The following is a 25223-nucleotide window of genomic DNA, read 5'->3' as shown; positions in this document are numbered from 1 at the left end:
GCGGTTGGCTTCCGATCCTCCAGACCCAAGGAATGATGTCACTTCCTCCCGTGCGTCTCACTGCGCTCTTTCTGTCACCTCCCTGCGCTCCACCTGTATTCTCCGTGAGGCTCTCACTTTTCAGGTGGAGGGGGTGACTGGCTGTTTGGAAATTAGAATGGGGCGCCCCTCTTATTCTAAAAAAGCTCCCTCAGAAGCCTCAGATTAACATGTTTCAATGGTCCCGCCCATCTTCATCAGAATCTAGGGACAGTTTAGATCGGTCGCCATTTTTATATGCAAAACTCCTTAATTGCCACTCCTCCTCCTGCTCACTTTCTTAAAGGGGTATCTTCATCTTTACATACAATCACTATATTCCTAACACTTCTTCCATAATGGTGCACATAATATGCATATAATATATTACACAGTTCATATGCTTCCCATCAATCTACCTTTCTACAAGTATGGGGAACCAATTACTCAAGGGGGACCAGAATTCTCTTATCACCAAAAGACAAACATTTACTACATAAAACCATACATTTTCATCTCTTCATTCAGACCCCTAGGTGCCAGGGTGTTTAGGTTAAAAATCCACCTGCTCTTCTGTCTCGACATTTTAGCTATAAAATCCCCACCTCTAACATCTCTATATACCACCTCCAGTCCTAAATAAATAATATCTCTTACACAACAATTATGGTGATTCGCAAAGTGTTTGGAGAGTGGGTGTCCCTGCCACCCCTTCCCAATGTTGTTAAGATGTTCACCAATCCTACTGGAGAGCACCCTTTTGGTGCGTCCTATATACTTCTTCCCACAAGGGCAGATCAAACAATAAATTACCCCCTTGGTATCACATGTAATCAGTTCATTAATTTTAAAAATGTCCCCACCCCCTATGACCTCAGTGATCTTCCTATATCCCCTCGTTTTTCTGCAATTGATACACCTACCACACCTCACAAATCCCCCACCACTCCCCTGTGGGGGTACCTGAACATAATCTGTAGCCACCAATGCTACCCTTAGGCCCACACTTTACGATTTTCTATAGGTAATTACTGGATGTGCAGGTAGAATCTCATTATGGAGCTTATCTTCTCGTAGGGTTGGCCAATGTTTCTCAACAATGTTCCGTACCAATAATAATTTTTTATGGGGAACCAGAATGCTCTGGAGTGAGTGTAAGTGAGTGTATGAGGCAGAGAGTGACAATTTGAAGCTTGTTTTATTCTATTTTAATTATTTTTTTCGATTGATTAATAAAGCGATTTATTGATTGCACTGAACAGAGTATTATTATTGTAATATATATGTCTAGCGCACCTTCATTGATAATTGAATACTTTTGGTGTGAGGTGGGGACAGGGGGTTAACCCCACCTTGGAAGGTTACAGCAGGAGGCAGGAATAGAACATCAATTGGTGTTGTGGACATTAAGGCAACGCCCTCTAATACATACAACTACAAGTATATCAATAGCGTACATGAAATAGGGACATGAAGAAAAATGGGCGCCCGTTTTGGTTAATAACGTTATTGTTAATATGTACCCATATTCTTTGATTTTAAAGTGTAAATAGTGTAAATTATCGTAATAAAATATGTGTGTATACTGACAATATTTCACTAACTTAACCTAACCCTACTCTCACATTGAACATTCCCCCCCCCCCCCTTCCGATGCTTAACCCTAAAACCCCCCTTCCTGGCATCTAATCCTAAACCCCCCCATCTTGACGCCTAACCCTAAAACCCCCCTTTTTGATGCCTAACCATAAAGCCTCCCTACCTAACCTTATAATGTTCTAAACGATACATTTCAAAATGATAATTTTCAAAAATGAATAATTTGTAAATACAAAACATTAAAAATGTCTAAACTATAACGTTCTAGTTTTCAAAATGATTAAAAATTTAAAAAATGTTAATGTTGTAATTTTCAAAATGATAATTACCATGCCTAATAGCCAATATTTGCATTAATGCCTATGAGGCGCCCAAATCGTCCATTAGCCGCTGGGCGCCCAAATTTCCTGCTTCCAAGTCAAGTGTGAAAGCATTTTTCTCACCTGAGCTGATGAATATCAGTTTACTAGAAGAGGGAGGAATGTGTAACACAAGGCATATGTAGGTAACAAGTTGATAAGGCAAAAACAGAAGAACATGACAAGAGCAAATGATCCACAGAGAGCAAACAGGATGGCAGGAGAAGGCATGCGGCAGAAAGTGAGCGAGAGAGTTAAACAAAGAACTGTAATGTAAGCAATTCTCTACATTTCCTTGTGGTGAGAATGGGCCTCAGGGGACACCTCTGATACTTTGCTCAGGCTCTGAGTATATTCATAGCCTGGAACAATGGCCAGGCCCAGATCGGTGACATTCGCGCACAAAGCCTTGCTCAGTACAGATATATGCTTGTTCTCAGTTCCAATCCCCTCCCTGAGCTTCAGGGCACAGCTGGCCCTGATTATTCTTATCGCTAGCAGGCGGGATGATAAATCCTCACAGGATGGCTACCTTCTTTGACAGGAGTTAAATTGCTTCTAATCTCAGCTGTGATCGGTAGCAGCCTGCATAAGTTAGTAGCATGTGGTATGCTCCAGACCTGACACTACCAGCTTTGCACAGACCTCTTGGGCTTGTGTCATTGAATGTTTCACAAAGCATTTTAAGAGTCAATTAAGAGGTGCAAAAGTGTGCCTGTCACTAGAAACTGTACTAGCACATGTGCTTGTTTGATTGCACAGCACTTATTGATCTAGGAAACGGTAAGATGCTTTGGGGAAATTTTTAGAGCAGTCTTCGAATGAATGCATGTAAAGGGTCTGAAGTGCTCAGTGCAACACAGTATGCAAAGCTCTTCAGCTTGATTTACTAACTTCACTTTGGCTTTTCCAAGCCTGAGATGATCAGATATCTTCAGTGTCCAAAACTTGCTGGATTCATTCCAAATAAAGTTGCCAGTCCTCATCACAGTTCTGTCAAGCCATAGCAAGGGTTAATGAATTAGCAGACATGTGATTGCAGTCAAGTGCACACTGAAGTACAGATATTTACAAAGCTGCCGTCATGGTAAATAAAAAAAATATTATTTAGTATTTATATGGAGCCAATATCTTACACAGCGCTTTACAGAGTATATATATATATATATAGTTTTGTCTCTCGCTGTCCCTCAGAGGAGCTAACAATCTAATCCCTACCATAGTCATATGTCAATTGTAGTCTAGGGACAGTTTTTTTAGGGGGAAGCCAATTGACTTAGCTGTATGTTTTTGGAATGTGGGAGGAAACCCCCTCAGTCACCGAGAACATACAAACCCTGTGAAGCTATGGTCTGAATTGTTGAATGGGGTTGTTTTAAAAGTTTTTCTTGATTAAAAAAAATGTAGTACAGTTGTGTTGAAGTGTACTGTACACGTAGATGCCATTCAGTTCTGGTGGCTTCACTTTAATCATTTGGTATCAAGTGAAATAGTTTTTTCAAAGAGACTCTGTAACAAAATGTTGAGCCTTATTTCTTCTATCCTATAAGTTCCTACACCTGTTCTAATGTGGTCTGTCTTACTGCAGCCTTTCCTAGTTGCACAGTGGCTGTGTTATCTCTGTTATATAATCTAATCTTCTTTCCTCTGACGGCTTTGTCGGGCTCAGGCACTCAACCTGAAATGTGCTGTTCTGCTTGTGATAGGATAGAAGCTATACACACCCTCTCCAGGCCCCCTGCAGGCTCTGTATGAGTCACAGACTGAGCTTCGCTCAGCCTATCACATGCTGTTAGCAGCCATGTCTTTTGTTTGTAAACATTGCCTAAAACTGACAATTACAAGCCAGGATTGCAGCAGGGAGTGGCAGAAACAGCACAGCGGGGCTCAGGAGAACATAATGAATAGAATGGTATTGTGAGAAAACGCGGAAAAGCCGCCGCGGGTACTCAGAGCAAGGCGGCTGATTCCGCATCCAACGCGGCAGGTTGCGCGCATGGGCATGCATCTGCTAACATGACTGAACACGGAGAAACCGCCGCATGTCCTGAGAACAAGGCGGCGGATCCCGCGTCCGACGCAGCGGTTTGCGCGCATAGGCCTACATCTGTCGGTATGGCTGAGTGCGGAGAAACCGCCGCGTGCTCTGATAGCGGTGCGGCTGGTTCCGCGTTCAGCACGCCGGATGGGTTGCAGCACATGTCTGGTGTGGCTGGGACTGATGGTCCACGCGGGTTCAGGGGGACGAGCGCGCGCGCTGAGAGGCAGAGCTTTTGTGATGGCCAGAGGGGAGTCGACTGACCAAGCTGGTCAGCTGACGATTCTATCGGTTCTCATTGGTCCAGCACTTGGGGGAGGCGCTGGAGAGCGCTGTGGTGTATGTGCTGGGTGCTGGTCATTTCTCTGGTGTCTGTCGTTGCGATCACTACGTGGAAGCACTCAGACCTTTTTGTCAGAATCTGTGTTATTCTCTAGACCAGTTCCAGGGTGTTGATGATCACGGACCTCACACCCCAGACTAGGAATACTGTATTTTATTCTGTTATTCTTCAGGCTAGTTCCAGGGTGTTGATGACTACGGAACTCACACCCAAGACTAGGAATTAGCATTACCATCTTGTCATATTTCAGACTAGTTCTGGGGTGTTGATGATCAAGGAGCTCACACCTAAGACTAGGCATTGTTTGATTTGTTATGACCTTCTGCTTTCCTGACCACTCTTCTGATCTCTGATTTGGTACTTTGCTATATCTGATTCTCCGTTGCCAAAACTTGCTTGCCTTAGGATTCCGAATCAGTCTCTCGTCTCTGTACCTGATCTGTCTGTCTGTTGCGACCTGGCTTGTCTGACCTTGAGAACTATCTCCTCTGTTTAGAGATAGTTCACAGATCTGTCAGTGACACTCCACCATTGGTGTCACTCACACTCTGGTCCTTCCCACTTTCAGCCTGACTCCTCCCCTTGGGGAATCTCAGGCCATTGGAAGGAGCCTGTTCTTTGGGCAGTATCTCTTACTGCCTTGCACCCTCTATACGGGTGCTCTCCTCAAAGTATTACTGTTGCACCAAACACTCATATTACTCAGGTGTCCAGAGGTTAGAGATATATCTGATTATCGGTGATACTGCAGATCATCAATAATCAGGTGTATATCTGTATTCTCGGTGATACTGCAGATCACCGATAATCATATCCTCTCTGTGTTACACCGATCGTTACAGGTATGCTTTTTATTGGAAGAATTTTAAAGTACAGATTCTCATTAAATTTTGTTTTTTTTAAACTTGATATGGGTCAAGTAATCTCCTTTAATGAATGCTTAATGTATACATTAACTCTTCCAGGTTATCTCCATTGACCCAGCAGTATGTGCTCAGCACTTGCAAATACATTATGGGGCATTCACAGAAATCCCAGTCTTATTGTTATCAAGAGCAGCTGACCAATAAGCACTACATTGTGTGAATAGCACTGATTGGTCAGAACTTCTGGTTAATGGGACTAAGATTTTCCCAAGTTTGATATAGTATAATACCAGTGGGGATTGAAGGACAGTCTTGACAGTCTGAATGTAACGATTGTGGAATTCTCTCCGTGATCAGCGCACAAGACGTGCGCTGACACTGCGGAAATCCTCCACAAGCGTATAATTTGCGGGAACCCAGCAAAAGGTGCAATGCACCTGTAGAGGGAAATTCCTGTCGACAGGGGGAGCTGTGGAGTGCAGAGGAACAGCTCCTCTGCCCTGCCACACACGCCAGACAGGAATTGCACGAAGGGAAGAAACGCAGGGCAGGATAGCCCTGAAAGAGAGTGAGCAAAGGGACAGATTGTATGTGTGTGCACCAAACTAGTCGCCAACCCGCGACGGTGCATACACAACAGCAGATATAAAGTAGGAACGCAATCGCGGGAGAGGCGATTGCCAGAGGTGACACAAGGCTACAGCAAGGCAGAGCACGAGAGTAGCAAAGGCACAGCAAATCATACAATGAGGAGATAAGGAAAATAACAAACGCTAACTAAACGCAAACACCGCACTCATTCGCAACAGTGCACGCGTTTTATGCGTGGACCCCGCGTGATAAGCACAACAGGGACAAGCACGCCTAACTAACCACCGACAGACAAACATAAAACAGAGGACGCGAGCGCTTGCTTAACGGATACCTCACTGAGCCTCCAGCAAGCGTTCGTAGCAGACAAGACAGATACACGGAAACAGGAATACGTAAGAGATACGATCCACTGCTCTTACCGTCAGAGCGAGTGCGATCCAAGTAAGGCAACAACAAAACAGAAGGGCCTACCAGCAACAACCGCTGCTCTGGTTAGCACCCCACAGACAGACAGAACAGGCAATACAAATAATGCAATCCTAACTGCATTAGGGAAACCTGCCTAGTGCAGTCCCAGGAATTACTCTAGGCTAATCTTCAAACAAAGAGCAAGGCTGACACTCCAGGCGAGTGTTCCACAGGACTAACTCTTATGACCTGCAACTTACTGTGGGAAACATAGCTCTTTATAGAGCAAGCCCACAAGGGATGTGGCTAGGCAATCCGCATGACAAACATATGCAAATTCCTCAGCAGCAAGCTGCACAACTGACAAAAGGTCTCTCTTCTAGAGACCTGCAGAATGCAGACCTGAACAGTGGTCAAAAGGCTGCCTGCCTGCGCAGGCAGCCACGCGGATCCTCACACTGAAGTAAAATCTGCTTCATTCAGCTGTGAAACAGACAGAAGTAATGACCCTTTGAACTATTCAGCACTAAAATGCCATCAGCATTCTTTTCTCGGTTAGATAAAAGTGTTTGCTTTCTATTTGCTTGTAAAGAAACCAGGCTAAGGGTGCCCCTACATGGTACACTTTTTTTCATTTTTTTTCGATTAGATAAATTTGTTTGATTAAACCGTTAGATCGAAAAAAATCACGTAGTTGTTTTCGAAGGTACCATTCACGAACATTCGATTAGGCTGAAAGTCCAGGGAAAATGATCGAACATGCCGAAAAATCAAATTGAGAAAAAAGATCAAGATAAAAAATAAAGTATTTAATCTAATGGTTTATTCGATCGAAAGTGAAATTTTTTTCAACCAGAATCTTTTTTTTTTTCAGCTCAAGCTGTATTTTACCTCGGATAGTTAACACAGACGGCAGTTGTAGCTCAAAGCGTCTATTGAGCTGTATTTTTCCTCTGAGTGGTTCAATTTTTTTTTATTGTGCAGTTAATATTACCTCAGAGCAACTATATAAGTGTGTTTAACCTCACAGTGTTGTTGTTTTTTTTTCATTATGAGGGAATTTTGTACCACAGAGTGATTACCAATGGCTCTATTAACTAACAGGAAGAAGGCCAAAATCGCATTTGCATTGTACCTGGGGACTCCCCTTGATGAGGACAAACGTACTTTACTTTAGTAAAAAAAAATATAAGTATAATAAAATGATAATAATCATACACATACTTCAATCTTTAATATTGTTATGAATACAATGCAAATAACAATTATAGTCTTTGAATCAATTCTTACAATTAAGATCTAAAAGATCTTTTCATACAATTTAACATTCATGATACAATTAGAACACACAATCATCAACATTTTTCCAGTATATCCAATCAGATTTTTCTCAAAATATTCTTTTTGACTTTCATTTGATTCGATCGTTTAGATCGAATAAATGGGAAAATCGAACGTTTTTATTGTACCATGTATGGGCACCATAAGTTTGACAAGGTGTTTGACAAGACCAATTGCTTAGGTAACAGGTCTAGTTTTTTTTAACACTTGCTGTGCTGGAGAACAAAAAATGACTTAAGACATAATCAATCTTAGTAAAAATGGCACTACATGTACCCATGTTTATCTCATCAAGTCACATGTCATTTCAGGTATGCGTTCATAAAAACATTTTGGTGTTATTAAGAGACTACAGAGTGATAAGATATTTAGATTGCAAGCTTGCAAGGCCAGGGTTCTCTCCCGTTATTACTATAATAATGAACAAGCAAGAGCATAGATATTCGGCACTATCACACATTGTTTATTGCCAGCAAGCTACCACCATAGTGGAAGTGCATACATTTGCATTCGCATACATCTGGTTTAAAGAAGTGCAAAAATCATAATTGTATGTGCTGCTTGGCACATGGTGGGGAGAGAAGTACAACAGTGGATGCTTGGGGGTGCACACGGCCTAATGACCATTTTGCAGGGAGTCACCTAGCTTCTTCCGAAGCCATTCAGGTGCACAATCCAAATGTATGCACTTTCACTGTGATGGTAACTTGCTGGCAATAAACAGTGCATGATAGTGCCGGATATCTGTACTCTTGCTTGTTCATTTGAAAGTCTAACTTTTTCATCCTGAGCACATCATAGTGCACAAGGGAAGCCACCCCACATAAGAGCATGTTTCAGTCCACTCCAATTTAATCTGACTGAGCGCCAGCCAGTCCTGTTCTTGACATGTTGTCTACCACTGCTTTATTATGTAACAATGTCTGTATTTTTAGGTATAGCAATGTATGTTTTTTTCATGTACAACATGTTTGTTCCTCATTCCCTAACACTATGATGGTGCTTATAAAATCATTAATAACAATAATAATAGGATTTTTTTTAAAGGAACATGTGTGACTTTATGAATATGCCTGTGCTGAGGATCATCTCTATATTGCTAGAATTGAGTGTTTTGCCCATATTAGAGATTGTATTAATCACTTACAGCTTTATATCTCCACTTTTTTAGCAGTAATTTTGTATCTCCTTATGTCATATTAACATTTTCTTCTCTTCAGTGTTAGAAATTAGTCTTTGGAAACATAAAGGCAGTTGTATAATAGCATAACAAGGAAAATTTAATTGTATAATGTTTTAATTCTTACAGTAAGTAGCCTATGTTTGTACATTTTTATATGACCTTATGTATCCTTTTTCCTAAGGTGCTGAAGAGAGTACAAGGGCTCTGCATATCCACAGACATCAACATGACCTTGTGCGATGTGGACTGGCCCAGTCTGTGGCCCTCCCTTGCTATTTCACTGTACAGCATTCGCAGATCCCTCAGGCTTTCAATAGTGTCTCAGAATCACCACGCATAAAATGGAGCAAACTTCAGCCTGGACTAGATCAGAAGGAAATAGCTGTTTTGGTGGCTCGAGAGAACATAGTAAAAGTAGCTCGTGGCTATGAAGGAAGAGTGTCTTTGCCTGGATACCCGCATAATCGCTACAATGCAACATTGGTTTTGTCCAATGCCCGTGCCAGTGACTCAGGGATGTACCGTTGTGAGATAGTTCTGGGCATTGAAGATGAGCAGGACACTGTGCCATTGGAAGTGACTGGTAGGTAACAATTTTGTCTATACACCTGAATACAATGTACCAGTACCTACAGTTAGGGCTGGGCTAAGGCAAAGGCGAAAGAGGTGCAAGCCTCTGGTGCAGCGGTGATTGGGGCATGGGCCAATGTGTCATACTCTCGATGCAGTCATATCTGGGAGGTTTGTCATGTGTGCTACAGTGTAGAGGACTTAGTAGCCGCGCTGCTCACTACGCCAAATGTGACACAATATCTGTCCTCTTTCTGTTATATTATAGCAATTACATGTTCCCCTTGTGATAAGTAAAGACATTACATATGTCCCATATAACAAGTGTAGTATAGCTATTATATAAATCCCATATAATATATATTGCTGGGATAGAATGCACAGGGTGGAGTAGAAACGCCCAGGCAGCAAACACTGGTAATTATACCCAATTCCTCAAGTATGGCAAAAATCAACCACCTCTACAGAATTAGATACATCTACCACCTCACTTTGCCTAGAGGGAAATCCAGCCCTGAGAAACAGAAAATTGATTGTGTAGAGTTTAACAAACTCATTTCAGTAATTCTTGAAGGACACAAAAGTCAGACCATACAAACATTGGGATGCATCCATTGTATTTTATTTTGTCAGGCAATGGGCTTATTTGTTCATAGCTGCTACTTTCAATCAAGAGGATGGTTTCCAGTTTTGCATGGATGGTGATAGATAACTAGTAGTAAAAATGATCAATATGAGTCTTCTGGGGTTCAGTGAGTCAAATATGTGGCTTTCTGTCATTTCCATTTAGTGTGAAAAATATCCAGCAATACAGGGACTATGGAGGAGGAGTAAATATGCTACTATGCTTTCTCCCCATTAAATCAAAACCCCTTCTTACATCTATTTGTGTGCAAATTCCCTCCCTCAAAGTGTTCAGTCAAGTAATTCCCTCACAGCGCTCAGTCCAGAAATACAAATACAAAGCAAAACTAAAAAAAGGAATAAATCTTGCCCATGGCACGCAGTCATTTAATGTGCTTTGTTTCCTAAGATGGAATCGATCAAAAAAATAAACATAAGTTCAAATTCTACAAACCAGCCACTTTCCTTGTGCTTTTTATGCAGGGCATTTCATTTACTGTATATGATGAAACAGAAATCTGACTATTCATCACATTGATTGCCATGTGCCTTTATTCCTACTCCTTATTAATTCCTCCACCTCCAAGCATTTTCATTTGTGTTTGCATCTTATCTACATCAATGTAACCCATTAAAGTGCAATTTTTTCTTCTCCTGTGATATATCCTGCATGGGAATATTACTCATTTCCCTGACAAATCCATTGCTTCCTGATCCACGACACGTGATTCATCCATTACTTCTGATCCATCAACCTCACATGCGCTGCCATGTATATTTACAGCCTCTCAATCTCAGCCATTCTTCATGTCAATCCCAGTCTCTTGTGTTCTGACTTATCCTACACCCCCTTCAATAGCCCTTTTATTTACTAGCATCTCCCCAAGCATGCCCCCCCCCCCTTCCTGCCCCTCACTCCCCTCCATCACCATCACCAACGCTATTCTTTCCTTGATATGATCAAACAGAGAATCCCATTTAGAGATTATTATCCAGCAAGCAGCTGAAATTGCACATTTCTGAATCTTGGCTCTTCTACCTAGTCTTCCTCATTTTTTTCTTTATTTCACACCAGCATCCTCTGCCATCTGCTCTCACCACCTCTACATGTGTCTGGCCCCCTTCACATTGCTGGCCCTGTTCTTTGTGTTGTCGCTCATCCCTTCTTAATGTCTGCTGCTTTCACAGCTTGCTTAGTCTAGTAATTAATAGCAATTATGTAAATCTACATGACTGCTCTAGACTGTGTCGTGTGGTGTTTGCAGTAGCTTTATTTATACATGTGCTGTAGAACATGAGTGTTTTAATATTTATTTCATGCCGTTTATATGCTTGCTCATGCTTGCTCATTACAATGTATGCTAATAGAGCATCTGGCTCCATATTGGCCATCTTCAGCTCCTTGCAGAACGAATGGACGAGCGTCGGGCATTAACAGCCGTAATATATGTAATGCTTTACTAAGAAGGAACAGTTCCATGCTGTTTGATGGCTGGTGCAGCTGTGGATCTGTGACAGTAAAATGGCTTTGCAGAAGACAGGAGTGCACTAGTGCTTCAGAAAATGTGCGGCCTCGATGTTTAAATCTACCTCTCTAATGTGCTTAGCATTGTAAGAGAATCACACTGCAACTGCTAACTGTGCTACCCCGATTGGTTTATGAAAGTGGCAGCATTACTAATCTGATTTCTGCAAATTCCCCACTGTAGTTAATCTGAAGCCCATCTCCAGACAGCTTTCCCAGCCCTGTGTAGGAGGTACTCAGTTTAAAACCTTCTTTTCCATTCATACATGGATTTCTGGTGCCGGAATTACAGCATAATATAACTAGGATATTGAGGTAAAACAGGCAAATCTGGTATCAAGATTTTTGCTGCTCCGCCTAATCCTGATGTAGCCCATCCCCAACGTCACCCACTGACCTATACCCAACCCTTGTTGGCAGAAATGGCCTCTGTGAGGATCACAAAGGGAAAGCACATTCAGCTTAGTCCCATGAGAACAGTGACATCAGTGATAGCACCACCAGCATCTTACATATGGAATACATAACCATATGGTGACAGAAAAAGAGAGTAAACAATTTTGGTATGGGTATATTACACATAGTACACTTTAAAGGACGACTATTGGGAAAAAAGTAGGCAGTTAACCACTTCAGGAGCACAGGCTTAACCCCCCCCCCCCCCAGCCTAAAGACCAGGGCCGCACAACACAACACACAAGTGATTTCTCCCCCCCCCCCCTCCTTTTCTCCCCACCAACAGAGCTCTCTGTTGGTGGGGTCTGATTGCTCCCCCAATGTTTTTTTTTTTTTACAAATATTAGTGTTATTTTTTATTTAATAAAATGATGCAATTTTTTTATATTCCCCCCCATCTGCCTATCACAGCTGTCCCCAGTACAGCGCTGCTGTAGATCACAGAGCTGTACATGCTAATTAGACGGCAATTTCGATGTCTAACAGTCTCCGAGTGGTGATCGCCACTGGGAGGCTGAAGACGGAGCTCCGCTCCACCTACCAAGCAGGAGATGCGCGCGCAGCGTGCATGTGATCTACTGCAAAACGAAGCCCCAGGACTTTACGACGATCAGCGTTGGTCGGTCCTGGGGCTGCCGCCGCGGCCACTCCCATCGGCGTGCGCGGTCGGCAACCAGTTAAAATCTCACAGAACTGACAGGTTTTGGGCCAGTCCATCTCCTCATGGGGGATTCTCAGAGTTTTCTTTGTTTTCAACAGAATTTCCTGAACAACAGTTTAACTGCCAAAATAGTAATATACCAGCCCTCCTTCCTACTCAGTTGCACACTATTTTGTCAGTTAGACTTGCCGTTCAGGAAATGCTATTGAAATCAAAGAGAACTCTGAGAATTCCCCATGAGGAGATGGACTGGCCCAAAACCTGTTTGTTCTGTTAGATTTTAACTGCCTACTTTTTTCCCGATAGTGGTCCTTTAAAGAGAAGAGGTGATGATGGTTGTTGGAATGTATCCAACAGCATTCATGCTTAACCTCTTGACGACCAGCTAACGCCGATTGGCGTAAACTGGTCGTCTGCGGGTTTCCATGGAAACGGCCGCTCGTTCGAGCGGCCTTTCCATGTCCGTTCATGGAGGCTGTCTCCGTGAACAGCCGGAGAGCCGTCGATCGCGGCTCGCCGGCGAAATGTAAACACGCAGGGAAGAAATCCCAGCTGTTTACATCATACGGCGCTGCTGTGCAGCAGCGCCGTAAGGCAGATCAGCGATCCCCGGCCTCTGATTGGCCGGGGATCGCCGTCATTTGATAGGCTGAAGCCTATCCTACAATGCGCAGGACGGAAATCCGTCCTGCGCAGCTCAGACTCAGAGAGGGAGGGAGAGGGAGGGAGGGGGACGGAGCGCAGAAAACGCTGCGGAGGGGAGCTTTGAAGAGCCCCCGCAAAGCGCAGAGAGCCGGCGGCGATCAGACCCCCCCAGCAGGACATCCCCCTAGTGGGGAAAAAAGGGGGTAAGTCTGATCGCCCTGGCTAAAACCTGATCTGTGCTGCGGGCTGTAGAGCCTACGCAGCACAGATCATTCAGAAATCCACTGGTCGGCAAGTGGTTAAAGAGGAACTCCAGTGAAAATAATGTAATAAAAAAGTGCTTCATTTTTACGATAATTATGTATAAAGGATTTAGTCAGTGTTTGCCCATTGTAAAATCTTTTAAATCCCCGATTTACATTCTGAAATTTATCACATGGTGACATTTTTACTGCTGGCAGGTGATGTAGCTGCTGCTGCTGTTTTGGCAGTTGGAAACAGCTGTAAACAGCTATTTCCCACAATGCAACAAGGTTCACAGACAGGAAACTGCCAGGAGTACCATGGTCCTCAGAGTTTCTTGTGGGAGGGGTTTCACCGCAATATCAGCCATACAGAGCCCCCTGATGATCTGTTTATGAAAAGGAATAGATTTCTCACGTAAAAGGGGGTATCAGCTACTGACTGGGATGAAGTTCAATTCTTGGTCACAGTTTCTCTTTAGGGAAATGCAGACCTCTATCAGCTCAGCTCATTAATGAATGCAGCACTAGATAAACATTGGCCAAAATGGTATTTAACAAGAGGAACATAAAGACTTCTCTTGAATTTCCCACATTAATCTCCCCCCTATCCCTTTGATCTAATGTCCTATACACTAATAAGTCAGAAGAGGACCTTTTGGAAGATATAGGATGTTGCATCTTGCATAAAATTAACACATTAAGACATCATGCTCACAGTAGAAATATGGTAGTGGTGGTAGTATTATATGGTAGCGGTGGTAATAGTAAGGTGACAAGGGGATGCTTAAATGATTCAGTGCCTAGGAAATTTGTCATAACCAAAGAAAGCACATAATCCATCTACTAACATGTATTGAATGAGAATGTCCAGTCCTTGGGGTGAAGGCCCAGTTGAGTTTCACATCTGGACAATGATCCAGAGCACAAGAGCAGATCTTGAATGGCTCAAACCACCCCATAAAATTAGGTTTCTGGAGTGGCCTAGTCAAATTGTGGCTTGAACCCCATCGAGATCCTGTGGCAGAAAATTAAAATGGCAATTCATAGTAGAAAAGCCTCCAAGGAGGATGAATTAAAACATATCTGATTGATTGCAGTTCTTTTTTTGCGAATGAGGCAAAACCAAGGTTTAAATGTATAGTTTATGGGGGCAATTGTTTTTTTTCCACATCGGTGGTATGGGTATTTGTGATGTGTTTTTGTGTTTCAAGTAAATCAAATGAGCATTCACAAAGGGTACCCTGTGTTTGCTTAGGATGTCTTTTATAATACACTAAATTTGTTTGGAGATCAGAAGCAATTAAATGTTATAAACAAAAAAAATAAAAGAAATCAACAGGAGGCAATTTTTTTCACGGCACGTTATCCTTTCCTTTTTACTTTCAAACATAACAGATCCTGCTACTTTTATCTTTCCGCGCCGCTCATCCTTTTCCAGAAACAATAAAAAGCAGACAGTTCTGTAATAGCGCCTGTAAGCTCAGTGCTGCTTCAAGGCAAGCACTTGTTTGACAAGTTATAAAATGATATTTTCCCTAAATGATTTCATATTTGCACTAAAAGCTTTGACTTGCAATAAGACGATGTGAAAATCTTTCTTATTACCTTATCTGTTGCTTACCGTAACATGGAATAAGCATATATTAGAGACATATTAGTATAACTATCTGCTTGCTAGAGAATTTGGCACTATCATTAAAGAGCGTTAGAATTTTCCAGGTGCCCTAGATTATCATGAAATCTATTTTAGTAAATGAAAAATGCTGAAATCTGTGGTATATTGTGTGGGTCAGAGGAACATAATGTAACATAAATGAATGTAATCAGCACTATGCATACAGTTTAAACCTAGCAGGAATGCAATATTAGGATGATGTTGATTATTATTTTCTTTTATTTAGTGCCAACATGGTACGCAACGCTGTAGGGGGTGAAGATAAAAATTCTTCCCACAAAGTGTACTCCAGGACAACTTCCCAGTCAGTCCATGATCCAGCATTGCAATATGGTCTGTACTATCTTAACCACCTCTTGAGCCATCTGTGCAGCTGCCATTCCTAGACTTGATCCTAGGCTGCAGCACTAATACAGTTAGAGGTTGTCCAAGATGAAGCAGATAGTTTTGGAACACACTACCAATTTAGCTTTGGCATTGTTCACCCAAACCTATCAATGCAGTATTATTGTCAGGTACTAGCAGATGCTGGAACCAATAAAGGTGGCTATACATCTCTTGATCAACCATCCAATGAAAATCTGTGCTGCTAAGAACGTGCCCGATCATCAATGCAACCAATTTCAGGCCAAAATTGGTTGCATGTGTTGATCGGACATGCTGCAAGATGTTGGGCCGTCATGGCCAATCAGATGCCCGGTGGTAATGGAGAGCGATGTCCGGCAAAGTGATGAGTGTAACAAAAACACCAGCGCTATTCCCCCTATTATGCATTTATACATTGCCTGTCCTATTATTATTATGATTATTTAGTATTTATATAGCGCCGACATATTACGCAGCGCTGTTTAGTGTATATATATATATATATCTTGTCACTAACTGTCCCTCAAAGGAGCTCACAATCTAATCCCTACCATTGCCATATGGCTATATTATGTAGTGTATGTATTGTAGTCTAGGGCCAATTTTAGGGGGAGCCAATTAACGTATCCGTATGTTTTTGGAATGTGGGAGGAAACCGGAGTGCCCGGAGGAAACCCACGCAGACACGGCGAGAACATACAAACTCTTTGCAGATAGTGCCCTGGCTGGGATTCGAACCAGGGACCCAGCGCTGCAAGGCGAGAGAGCTAACCACTACGCCACCGTGCTTCCCACAACACGATGCCCATCTGTCGTTGGAAACCCACTGCTCCATTAGCGCTATAGACCCGCCCGCGTACAGCACACAGTGCTACGTACTAAATGCTGGCGGTGTGCATAGCACTAATGGTGCATCGGGATTCTGAAGATGAATGGGCATCATGCAGTGGGGGACATAGGACAGACAATGTATACATGTACACATGGGGGGCACATTTAGACACTAGGAGGGGCAGCTGCAAGGCAGTGGATGCAGTGGACGTGGCAGACTCAGACAATTCCCAAGAGATTTCATACTGAAATCAATCAGGAATCAGCCTGTGATGTATGAACAGCTGACAAATTTCTCTCTAATAAGATTCAATCAAAGAGAGATTTATTTATTGGTCGACTCTGCCCATCATTGCTAGATGTATGGCTACCTACCAGCAGACTACAAGGACTAGCAGTAGATACCAATATACTATAGCAGAAGTGAATGAAAGGCGCAGGCGCAGTACTAAGTTTTCTTGTACTGCACCAATCACTCACGTGATTACACCGGGACCGGCAGCAGGGAATGGCGCATCGGAAGAGGACGGAGTGGGACATTACCGCTGCAGGGGCCTGATAGAAGCCCCCGGTAAGTGTCAGCTCGTTTGATTTTTACAATACCACAGAACCCCTTTAAAGGATAGCTTAGTTCTAAATGGATTTTGTAATTGGCACCCTGTGTGTGTTGGGAGGTGCTCATAGACTTACTGCATCTCCCGTGGCTCAGTGTTTGTCTCCATTCATCTGTAAAGCTGTCTGTTCTAAAACCCTGGTTGGCGGGGTTGCAACCGATTTCAGTCCAGAAATTGGTCGCTTAGTTGATCGCGCATGCTGCAAGATGTTAGGCCGACTTGCTCGATCGGGTGCGCGGCGGTAATTTCAAAACAATCGATGAACGCAATGAAACCCCCGGTGCTGACCCTCTCTAACGTTAAGTCAGTCTCCCCCAATGCCCAGTGCATGTTATACATTATTTTCCACCTCCTCCGCTTGTGACCCAGGCTCCGGATGCACTTTTGCTGTTCATACAGGAGTGTGTGTGATGTCAGATGTCACACACGTGACCACGTTACTAGGTAACCACGTGGCGCGCGTGTATGGAGAATCCTGAAAGCAGTGGGGTACAAGCGGAAGTCATGGACAAGTAATGTATAACATGCACTGGGGACATTAGGAGGATAGGGCCGGGGCACCGAGGCGGTCAGATGCGGCGTCACAAAGCCAATTCTAGGTGGATTTCAGCATGATATTGATCAGGAATCGGCCTGCCGTGTATGTGCAACTGACAGATCTCTCTCTGATCAGATTCAATTAAAAGAGAGATTTGTCTCTTGGTTGAATCTACCCATCATCGTTAGGTGTATGGCCACCTGTACATTTCCAATCTGATAGTGCAATAGTGCATTGTTATATTTAATCATATGTTGACATTGCTGCCAGACAACAGCATGTTGTTGTTTTTCAGGAGTAATCAATAACTCGTAAAGCAAACCGCCCAGGTAAGCCATCACGCTTAAAAGACAGAGATTATGGATATCAGACTATGTCTGAGATGTTTACTGGATACAATTTATATGCAGACAGTGTCGGCTGTAAATCCGAACAGATATCCTGTTTGTAATTTATTTTCTTCTGTTTAAAAAAAAATATATTTTTTTGAAAGGCAAAACTTCTAGTCTGAAATCTTCAATCCTCAGTTCATCAATTTTCAAGTGTAGTTTTGATATGATTAAAGGTGCCTTTGTAGGATGCTTATCATTGCACCTTATCAGAGGTTTGTCCAAACGGCTTTAAGCAGGAATTGTATTTTTTATCTCAGAGAAACTAGACCAAAGCTTTGAAAGGACTTGTTATATAAAGCAATGTGACACAATCACAAGTGAAAATAAGATGCAAGACTATTGAGAAGATACACAAGCCTAAGGCCTTTGACACCACTTCCATAGGTGTCATGTCATACCTTCATAGGTAAATAAAGCAGACCTGAACTCAGAACATCTTCTCTGCTCTAAAACATACACAAGAGCATAATAACCTTTTAAAAAAAACATTCATTTGTTACAGCTGATACAAATCCTGCAATAAATCTGCAGTGTGCCCACTTCCTGCTTTCATGGAAGCAGACATATTTTTAACAACCTGTGCTTTCAAATTAGACTCTCTGCTGTGGCAGTCAGCTGGCAAAGCTGAGGGATCTATAAATACATACTGGATGCATTTCTCTCTGTTTTACTTCTGTCCTGTGCAAGAGTTCAGGTCCACTTTAAAGAGACTCTGAAGTTTCCAGAAAATGAGGTTTTTACTTTAAAAACCTCATTAACATTAATGCCCCTCTTAAAACGCTGCAGAACCGCTGCTGAAAACCCCCTCAATCACCCCAAACTCACGGGGGCTCCTTCGGCATAGAGGCAGCGCAGCTCTGCCTCTATGCACGTCAATCAGCCCGGATCGCCGCCTCTCCCCCGCCCCTCTCAGTCTTCCTTCACTGAGAGGGGCGGGGGAGAGGTGGAGATATGCGCTGATTGATGCGCATAGAGGCGGCAGCAAAATCCACGACCAAGAAAGTTGTGGATTTTGCCTGCCCTGTACCCCCGTGAGTTTGGGGTGATTGAGGGGGTTTTCAGCAGCGGTTCTGCAGTGTTTTAAGAGGGACATTAATGTTAATGAGGTTTTTAAAGTAAAAACCTAATTTTCTGGAGACTTCTGAGTCTCTTTAAGCAAATATTGCTCAATTTGGATGGATTTTTGAACTGTAGCCATGATTAAGAGTGATAGGTTGTCTATTTGTATTATTCTTCTGGAGGCAAAATTCTACCACTAGTGCAAGCCAACCCGAAGCTAAATTATTTGATAAGATTTATTATTATTATTATTCCATTGCCTGTCCATGTAATTTTTTTTACCTCAGATTTAGACCCTAGAGCAACATTGCCCCCAGAAAATATATACTTTAGAAACATAAGCTTGTTATGAAATTAGTTGATCAAATATGTTAGCATGACAAAGCCTCCAAAAATTATATTTATCAAGTATCTAACTACCATAATGCCAATTAAAAATATATCTAGGTCAGTGCAACAGTCAATCAGTGCATTCTTTTTGAATTACAGCTTAAAGAGAAACTGTGACCAAGAATTGAACTTCATCCCAATCAGTAGCTGATACCCCCTTTCCCACGAGAAATCTATTCCTTTTCACAATGGATCAACAGGGGGCTCTGAATGGCTGAAATTGTGGTGAAACCCCCCCCCCCCCCCAAGAAACTTTGAGGACCATGGTCCTGGCAGTTTCCTGTCTGTGAAACTTGTTACATTGTGACATAGTGCCAAAAAAGCAAGCAGCATCTCCTTCCAGTGACATCACCTGCCAGCAGTAAAAATGGCACCATGTGATAAATGTCATAATGTAAATTAGGGAGAGGAAAGCTTTTACAATGGGCAAACACTGACTAAATCCTTTATACATAATTATTATAAAAGTAAAGCACTTTTTTATTACATTATTTTCACTGGAGTTCCTCTTTAAGTAGCTCCTTGTGTGTTTCACTGACAAAACATTTTGTAAAAAAAAAAGTTGTTAACCAAGCTACCATTGTTTTACATCTCTGATAAAATAGTACATTGAAACAAGCTCAAATTTAATGTATCTATTAATTTTAAAAGTAGCTCATTGGATACTTCTGTAATAAAAAATATTGTCAGAGTTCTCAATGAAGGCTTTATTTTGTATAATAACTGCCTTCATTATGCTTCTTTTACAAAACATGCCAGTACTGTAGAACAAGTATCACACATGATGTGATACAAGCCCGAAAATTCAAGTATGTGTGCTTCTCTGATCAAGCATAGCCAGTGTTGTGAAACAAGCCAATGCTTTTTGAAATAGGTTGCCTTTACTATGCTTCTTTGATTAAAAGGAATCTGAAGTGAAAATAAACGTATGAGATAATGATTTGTATGTGTGGTACAGATAAGAAATAGAACATTTCTTATGAGTCTAATATTGTTTCTAGTATTGTTTCCAGTATAGGAAGAGTTAAGAAACTTCAGTTGTCATCTATGTAAAAGAGCCTCTCGGAGCTCTCAGACCCAACTTGGGTCGCTGTTTTCTGGAGCAATTATACATCAAAGAAACAATCAGAGACAGATTTAGATAAATTTTTTGCTGCAGGGAAGTTGAAAGGGTCATTAGCTCTGCTTGTTTTATAGTTTAAAATACAGAGTGTGGCTTGTGATTGCAAATATTACAGAATTATGCAATGTTATAAAAAAAAGCTATATATCTAAACATTTAAATATGAGACTATTTTCTTTGCTACTAATGTTCTATTAACCATTTCTGCCGCCCGGACGTGAAGCTCACGTCCGGGCGGCTGCTCTGCTGCGGTGCCACACTTCTGCGAGCTCCCGCGCACGATCGTGGGTGCGCCCCCGTACTGTCCCCCTGCAGCCCTGGGATCAGTGAACGGGAACATGGTTCCCGATCACTGATCCGTGTCCCCAGCAGAAAAACTGAAGCGCTTCAGTCTTTCTGAAGAGGCTTCAGTCTTTCTGCACATAAAATCTTCCGCGCCATCCTTGTGCTTCCGGTTAGTGAGAAACACAAGGAGAAAAAAAAAATTCAAGGTGGCCATCTTGTGGCCAAATAGTAAAATTACATCAACATATTTTTTACATTACAATTTACACATATAATAATATTAAAAAATAACTGTTTATTTCCCACACCAAAATATTACCCAAATAAATTTTTTAACGGAAAAAAAAAATTGCAATAGAAAAAAAAAAAAGAAAAAGACATAAATAGTTACCTAAGGGTGTGAACTTTTTAAATATGCATTTAAAGGGGGTATACTATGAACATTTTTAAAACTATAAGCTTGTAAATAGTGATGGACACAAAACGGAAAAAATGCACCTTTATTTCCAAATAAAATATTGGCGCCATACATTGTGATAGGGACAAAATTTCAATGGTGTCATAACCGAGACAAACGGGCAAATAAAATATATAGGTTTTAGTTATGGTAGCGTAGATTATTTTAAAGCTATAGTGGCCAAAAACTGAGAAATAATGAATTTTTTCAAATTTTTTCTTATTGATCCTGTTAAAATGCATTTATAAAAAAATAATTCTTAGCAAAATGTACCACCCAAAGAAAGCCTAATTAGTGGTGGAAAAAACAAGATGTAGATCAATAAACTGTGATAAGTAGTGATAAAGTTATTAGCGAATGAATGGGAGGTGAAAATTGCTCTGATGCATAAGGTGAAAAATCCCCGTGGGCTGAAATGGTTAATTATCAGTGCAACGTATACAAATTATTATATCATAAGTTTTTTTTTTTCACTTTAGTGCCACTTTAAATATTCCGGACCAGTGAAAGTATACAACACATAGAGAGTGTTGTCAGGAAAAATTATTTTTACAGTAAATTTCTTTGATTGTATTTCACTGAAATATGTCAAAGCTGTGGAAAAGCATTATAACTACCGTACCTTTTTTTTGTTTGTTTTCTCTTTTTACAAGTAGTTTGTTGAATGTGACAAAATATGCCAGAAATATAAAACAAGCCAATTTTATTTACAATATATATGTGTGTGTGTGTGCGTGCGTGCGTGCGTGCGTGTGTGTGTGTAAGTAGCTCTGAAACTACCGTATTTGCTACACTTTGGGAGTAGGGTGAAAAGATTGTAGGTAGAATCAGAGGAAGAGTCGAAATGGAGGCCTCTGTCCTGTTGGCTTGAGTTTATACTGCTACCGATGCAATCTATGGTGATGTTTCATATGACAGAGAAGAGCAGTTATTCTCAAATTCCTCCATTTTGGCCATCTGCTGATCCACCGCTTACAGAAACACATGGCCTACAATTTGTCCTCAGTATGACTACTGTAATTAAAAAACGCCTTTTGAGTCTGGCTGTATTTTAACATTTGCCTTGGTCTATGACCTAGAGTTTGCAGTGGGCCCCACTACTTTTGCTGTCTAGTGGTCTTTTTTCCTTTTGACCTAGTTTGCTGCTGTTCTACCTGTTGCAGTAATTGGATATGATTATCACTTGTACTGTCATGACATGGTGATGACTGCCTAGATATGTTCCAATCAGATCAGTTGTAGACTGAAGTTAAAAGATAGTATTTAACAGCATTCAATTTTGATTGACTTGTATTGATGATATATGTTGTGTAGATTTCTGTGCTAAAGTGGTATAACCCCTTTGAGCATAATATGACAATGCTGTTACATGCATTGCCTGTACATGCATCTTTTTGTCCTTGAAAAATTAAAATACTTGATTTAATCTTTTCCTGACAGCTACCACCCAACAACTCCAGCTTGAACCTCACCTCTAGCCTCATCTCCTTCCCTCTAAGTTCCTCCTGAACCCCAACCTGGGCTTTTGTCTGAGCCTAAACTTAGTTTTCATTGTGTTCCTGGATGAAACCACTGCTTAGCCAACATTGTCACAGTACTGCAATGGGCACAATACAAATGGATGGACAGATGATCAGAGGAGTGGATACAGCTTTTAATATTCTTAAGCACTGCTGTTAAAATGCAAATCTACTACCTAAAGGCAATAAAACCGAACTCCTGGGAAAAAAAAACTAAGAAAAACCTGTGTGATGACAGCTGTCCAATATATCCCTTTTGGGCCATATTGGAATCCATTCTTATGTTTTAATCATAACTCAATAATTCGATCTGTGCACACTATATAAAGCACTGTGTGCATGAGGCCAGTCCTTCGCTGATGGCTCTTCAATATGCTACTTGTCACACCATACTATACACTTAACCTGCTAGGTTTATCCTACTGTTTATAGCTAACCTGACACAGCAAAGTTCATTCACAAATGATATCTCTCCTTAATAATTTCTCACCTGGGGTTAGTCAGTGCCAGTCAGGTTAATAATTGATGAACTCCTGCTCCTGTTTATCATCCCCCGTCTTGTCCTCAGACTTGTTGACTCCAGCTCCTCCTGTATCCCACCCCCATTGTCTCCTGCGCTCTGCTCTGTTCTGCATAGGGTTGCCGTGCAGAATGCTGTTCTGTTTCTGCAAGTATATTACCTGCCCAGGTCCCTGGAAACAGATCTATCACTACATTTAACAATTTCTGAGTTGGTGCTGCCGCGGTCACTGTGATTCGTTTCTGCAGGCAAGAAGGGGCCAGCCTCCAGCCGCCCAATATAGAGATCGGAGGCTTCTAATAGTAACGGCGACAGCCAAGTGTAGGGGGCACCCCTCCTTCAGCACCCACTTATTCAGAACCCGTGTGTCATACCGACTTGGGGCCTGGTACAAATGAAAGCCAAGACATTCAGCTTTCTAAAGATGGTTCAACCTTGCAAGAAAAGTAAATATATTTTTAACAGGAGGCTCCCAAATGTGCTGGACGGTATAATACGTAACTACTGAGGAAGTATTTTACAAAGGGCAAACACTGACTAAATCATTTATACATAATTATTGTAAAAATTATACACTTTTGTTCATTATGTTAGCTTCACTGGAGTTTCTATTCAACACTGAGCATGGGGATGGGGCGGTTGTTTACATTGCACTTGGGGAGCGGCCAGCCATCGGCAGTAGTATGCTTTCCAGTAGATTTCATGCAAAAATCAGTTGGAAATCACTGTGTGTGAACAGGCAATAGATACCTCTCTGATCAGATTGGATCAGAGAGGGATCTATCTAATGGTCGATCTTGCCATAACTGTGATGTATGGCCACCTAAACACTGCGAGCTAAATAATGTTGGGGTGCACGTGCACTTGGAAAGGTTAGTGCCTTACCCTTGGTACTCCTCTGACTCCCCCTTCCCACTCCGTAGTCATCATTTGGTGTTTAGTCGAATTGAGCACTACTGTTTATGTGCATGTTGTGCAAATTAATGCCTAGTGTGTTCTCAGCTTTTGTCTAACTATGACCACTTTCACTGTTTATAGCTGCCTTGTAAATTTTGTAAGGTACAGCATGTTGCACAGGTATCAAATAGCTGTGTCTTGCAATTATGCCTTTTATACTTTAAATTACCCTTGCCCAAGTTAGCTTGTAAGTGTGTTGCCTCATACCTTTTAGCAGTGCCAACTCATAAAGGCTAGATGCTAGATGTTTCAGCACTGAAATTCCAATTCATCTTGTTGCAGTGCAGTAAGCCATACTGACGGGCTCAGCAGGTAAACTGGAAATGATCAAGCACATTATTTTTTTCTACCAGAGGTTCTGATATTTGTTGTTCAGTAAAGGTATATTTCATCTATTTCAATTCACAGCAGGGAACTGAAAGGAGGAATAACGATTACAACTGATGTGAGCTAAACAATATATTATAGCATTTTCTGAGGTCCATGAACTAAAATGACTTAAATTACATTACTGGAGTTAGAATTAGTTTAACTATCATGAAGAAAAATTGCTTACAGTATATGTGTTGTAGTTAATATGAGCGGGCAACACACTACAGTGTAAATGTTTGATTCTGTCCGCAGTTTCAGAGCTGAATGGTACTGAAGTGTGGTGTTTGGGTGAATTTGCAACAATGTTCTGAAATTGAAAACCAACACTACTTGGGTACTTCTTCACTACATAGAAAATAACAGATTTTAAATCAGATTGAATTTTTGTCTTTCAGAGGGGCACACACTTGTCCCTGCGATATCTCAACATTTTTTGGAACAATTTATTTTTCAAGTATTTGTGTGTCTTTTGAAATATGCATGAAGACAGCAGGTATGAGCAGCCGTTGTCCAATGTATGTCATCAGATGGATCACAGCAAGCCGTGCCTTTAGACTGCTTAATCAGCACCTATTTTTATGCTGGGGTGACCATTTGATAGATTTTCCTTAAAGTCATTCAGAAAGTGACCAATTGCAAAGTAATGTGT

The 25223-nt window shown here is 41.6% G+C and overlaps 1 protein-coding gene across 2 annotated transcripts in view; it reads left to right on the top strand.

The window, feature by feature from the left end:
* Positions 1-25223, top strand: part of NCAN (neurocan) — a 316793-nt gene that overhangs the window by 127304 nt on the left and 164266 nt on the right. For both annotated transcript variants that reach the window (XM_068234189.1, XM_068234188.1), the window contains exon 3: positions 8931-9332. In XM_068234189.1, the coding sequence (XP_068090290.1) occupies positions 8931-9332 (402 nt within the window). The remainder of the gene's footprint in view (positions 1-8930; positions 9333-25223) is intronic.

The sequence above is a fragment of the Hyperolius riggenbachi genome, chromosome 1 (assembly GCF_040937935.1).
Source record: "Hyperolius riggenbachi isolate aHypRig1 chromosome 1, aHypRig1.pri, whole genome shotgun sequence".
NCBI classification, from domain to species: domain Eukaryota; kingdom Metazoa; phylum Chordata; class Amphibia; order Anura; family Hyperoliidae; genus Hyperolius; species Hyperolius riggenbachi.
The sequence above is the reverse complement of the archived record's forward strand: the minus strand, read 5'-3'. Positions and strand labels throughout refer to the sequence as shown.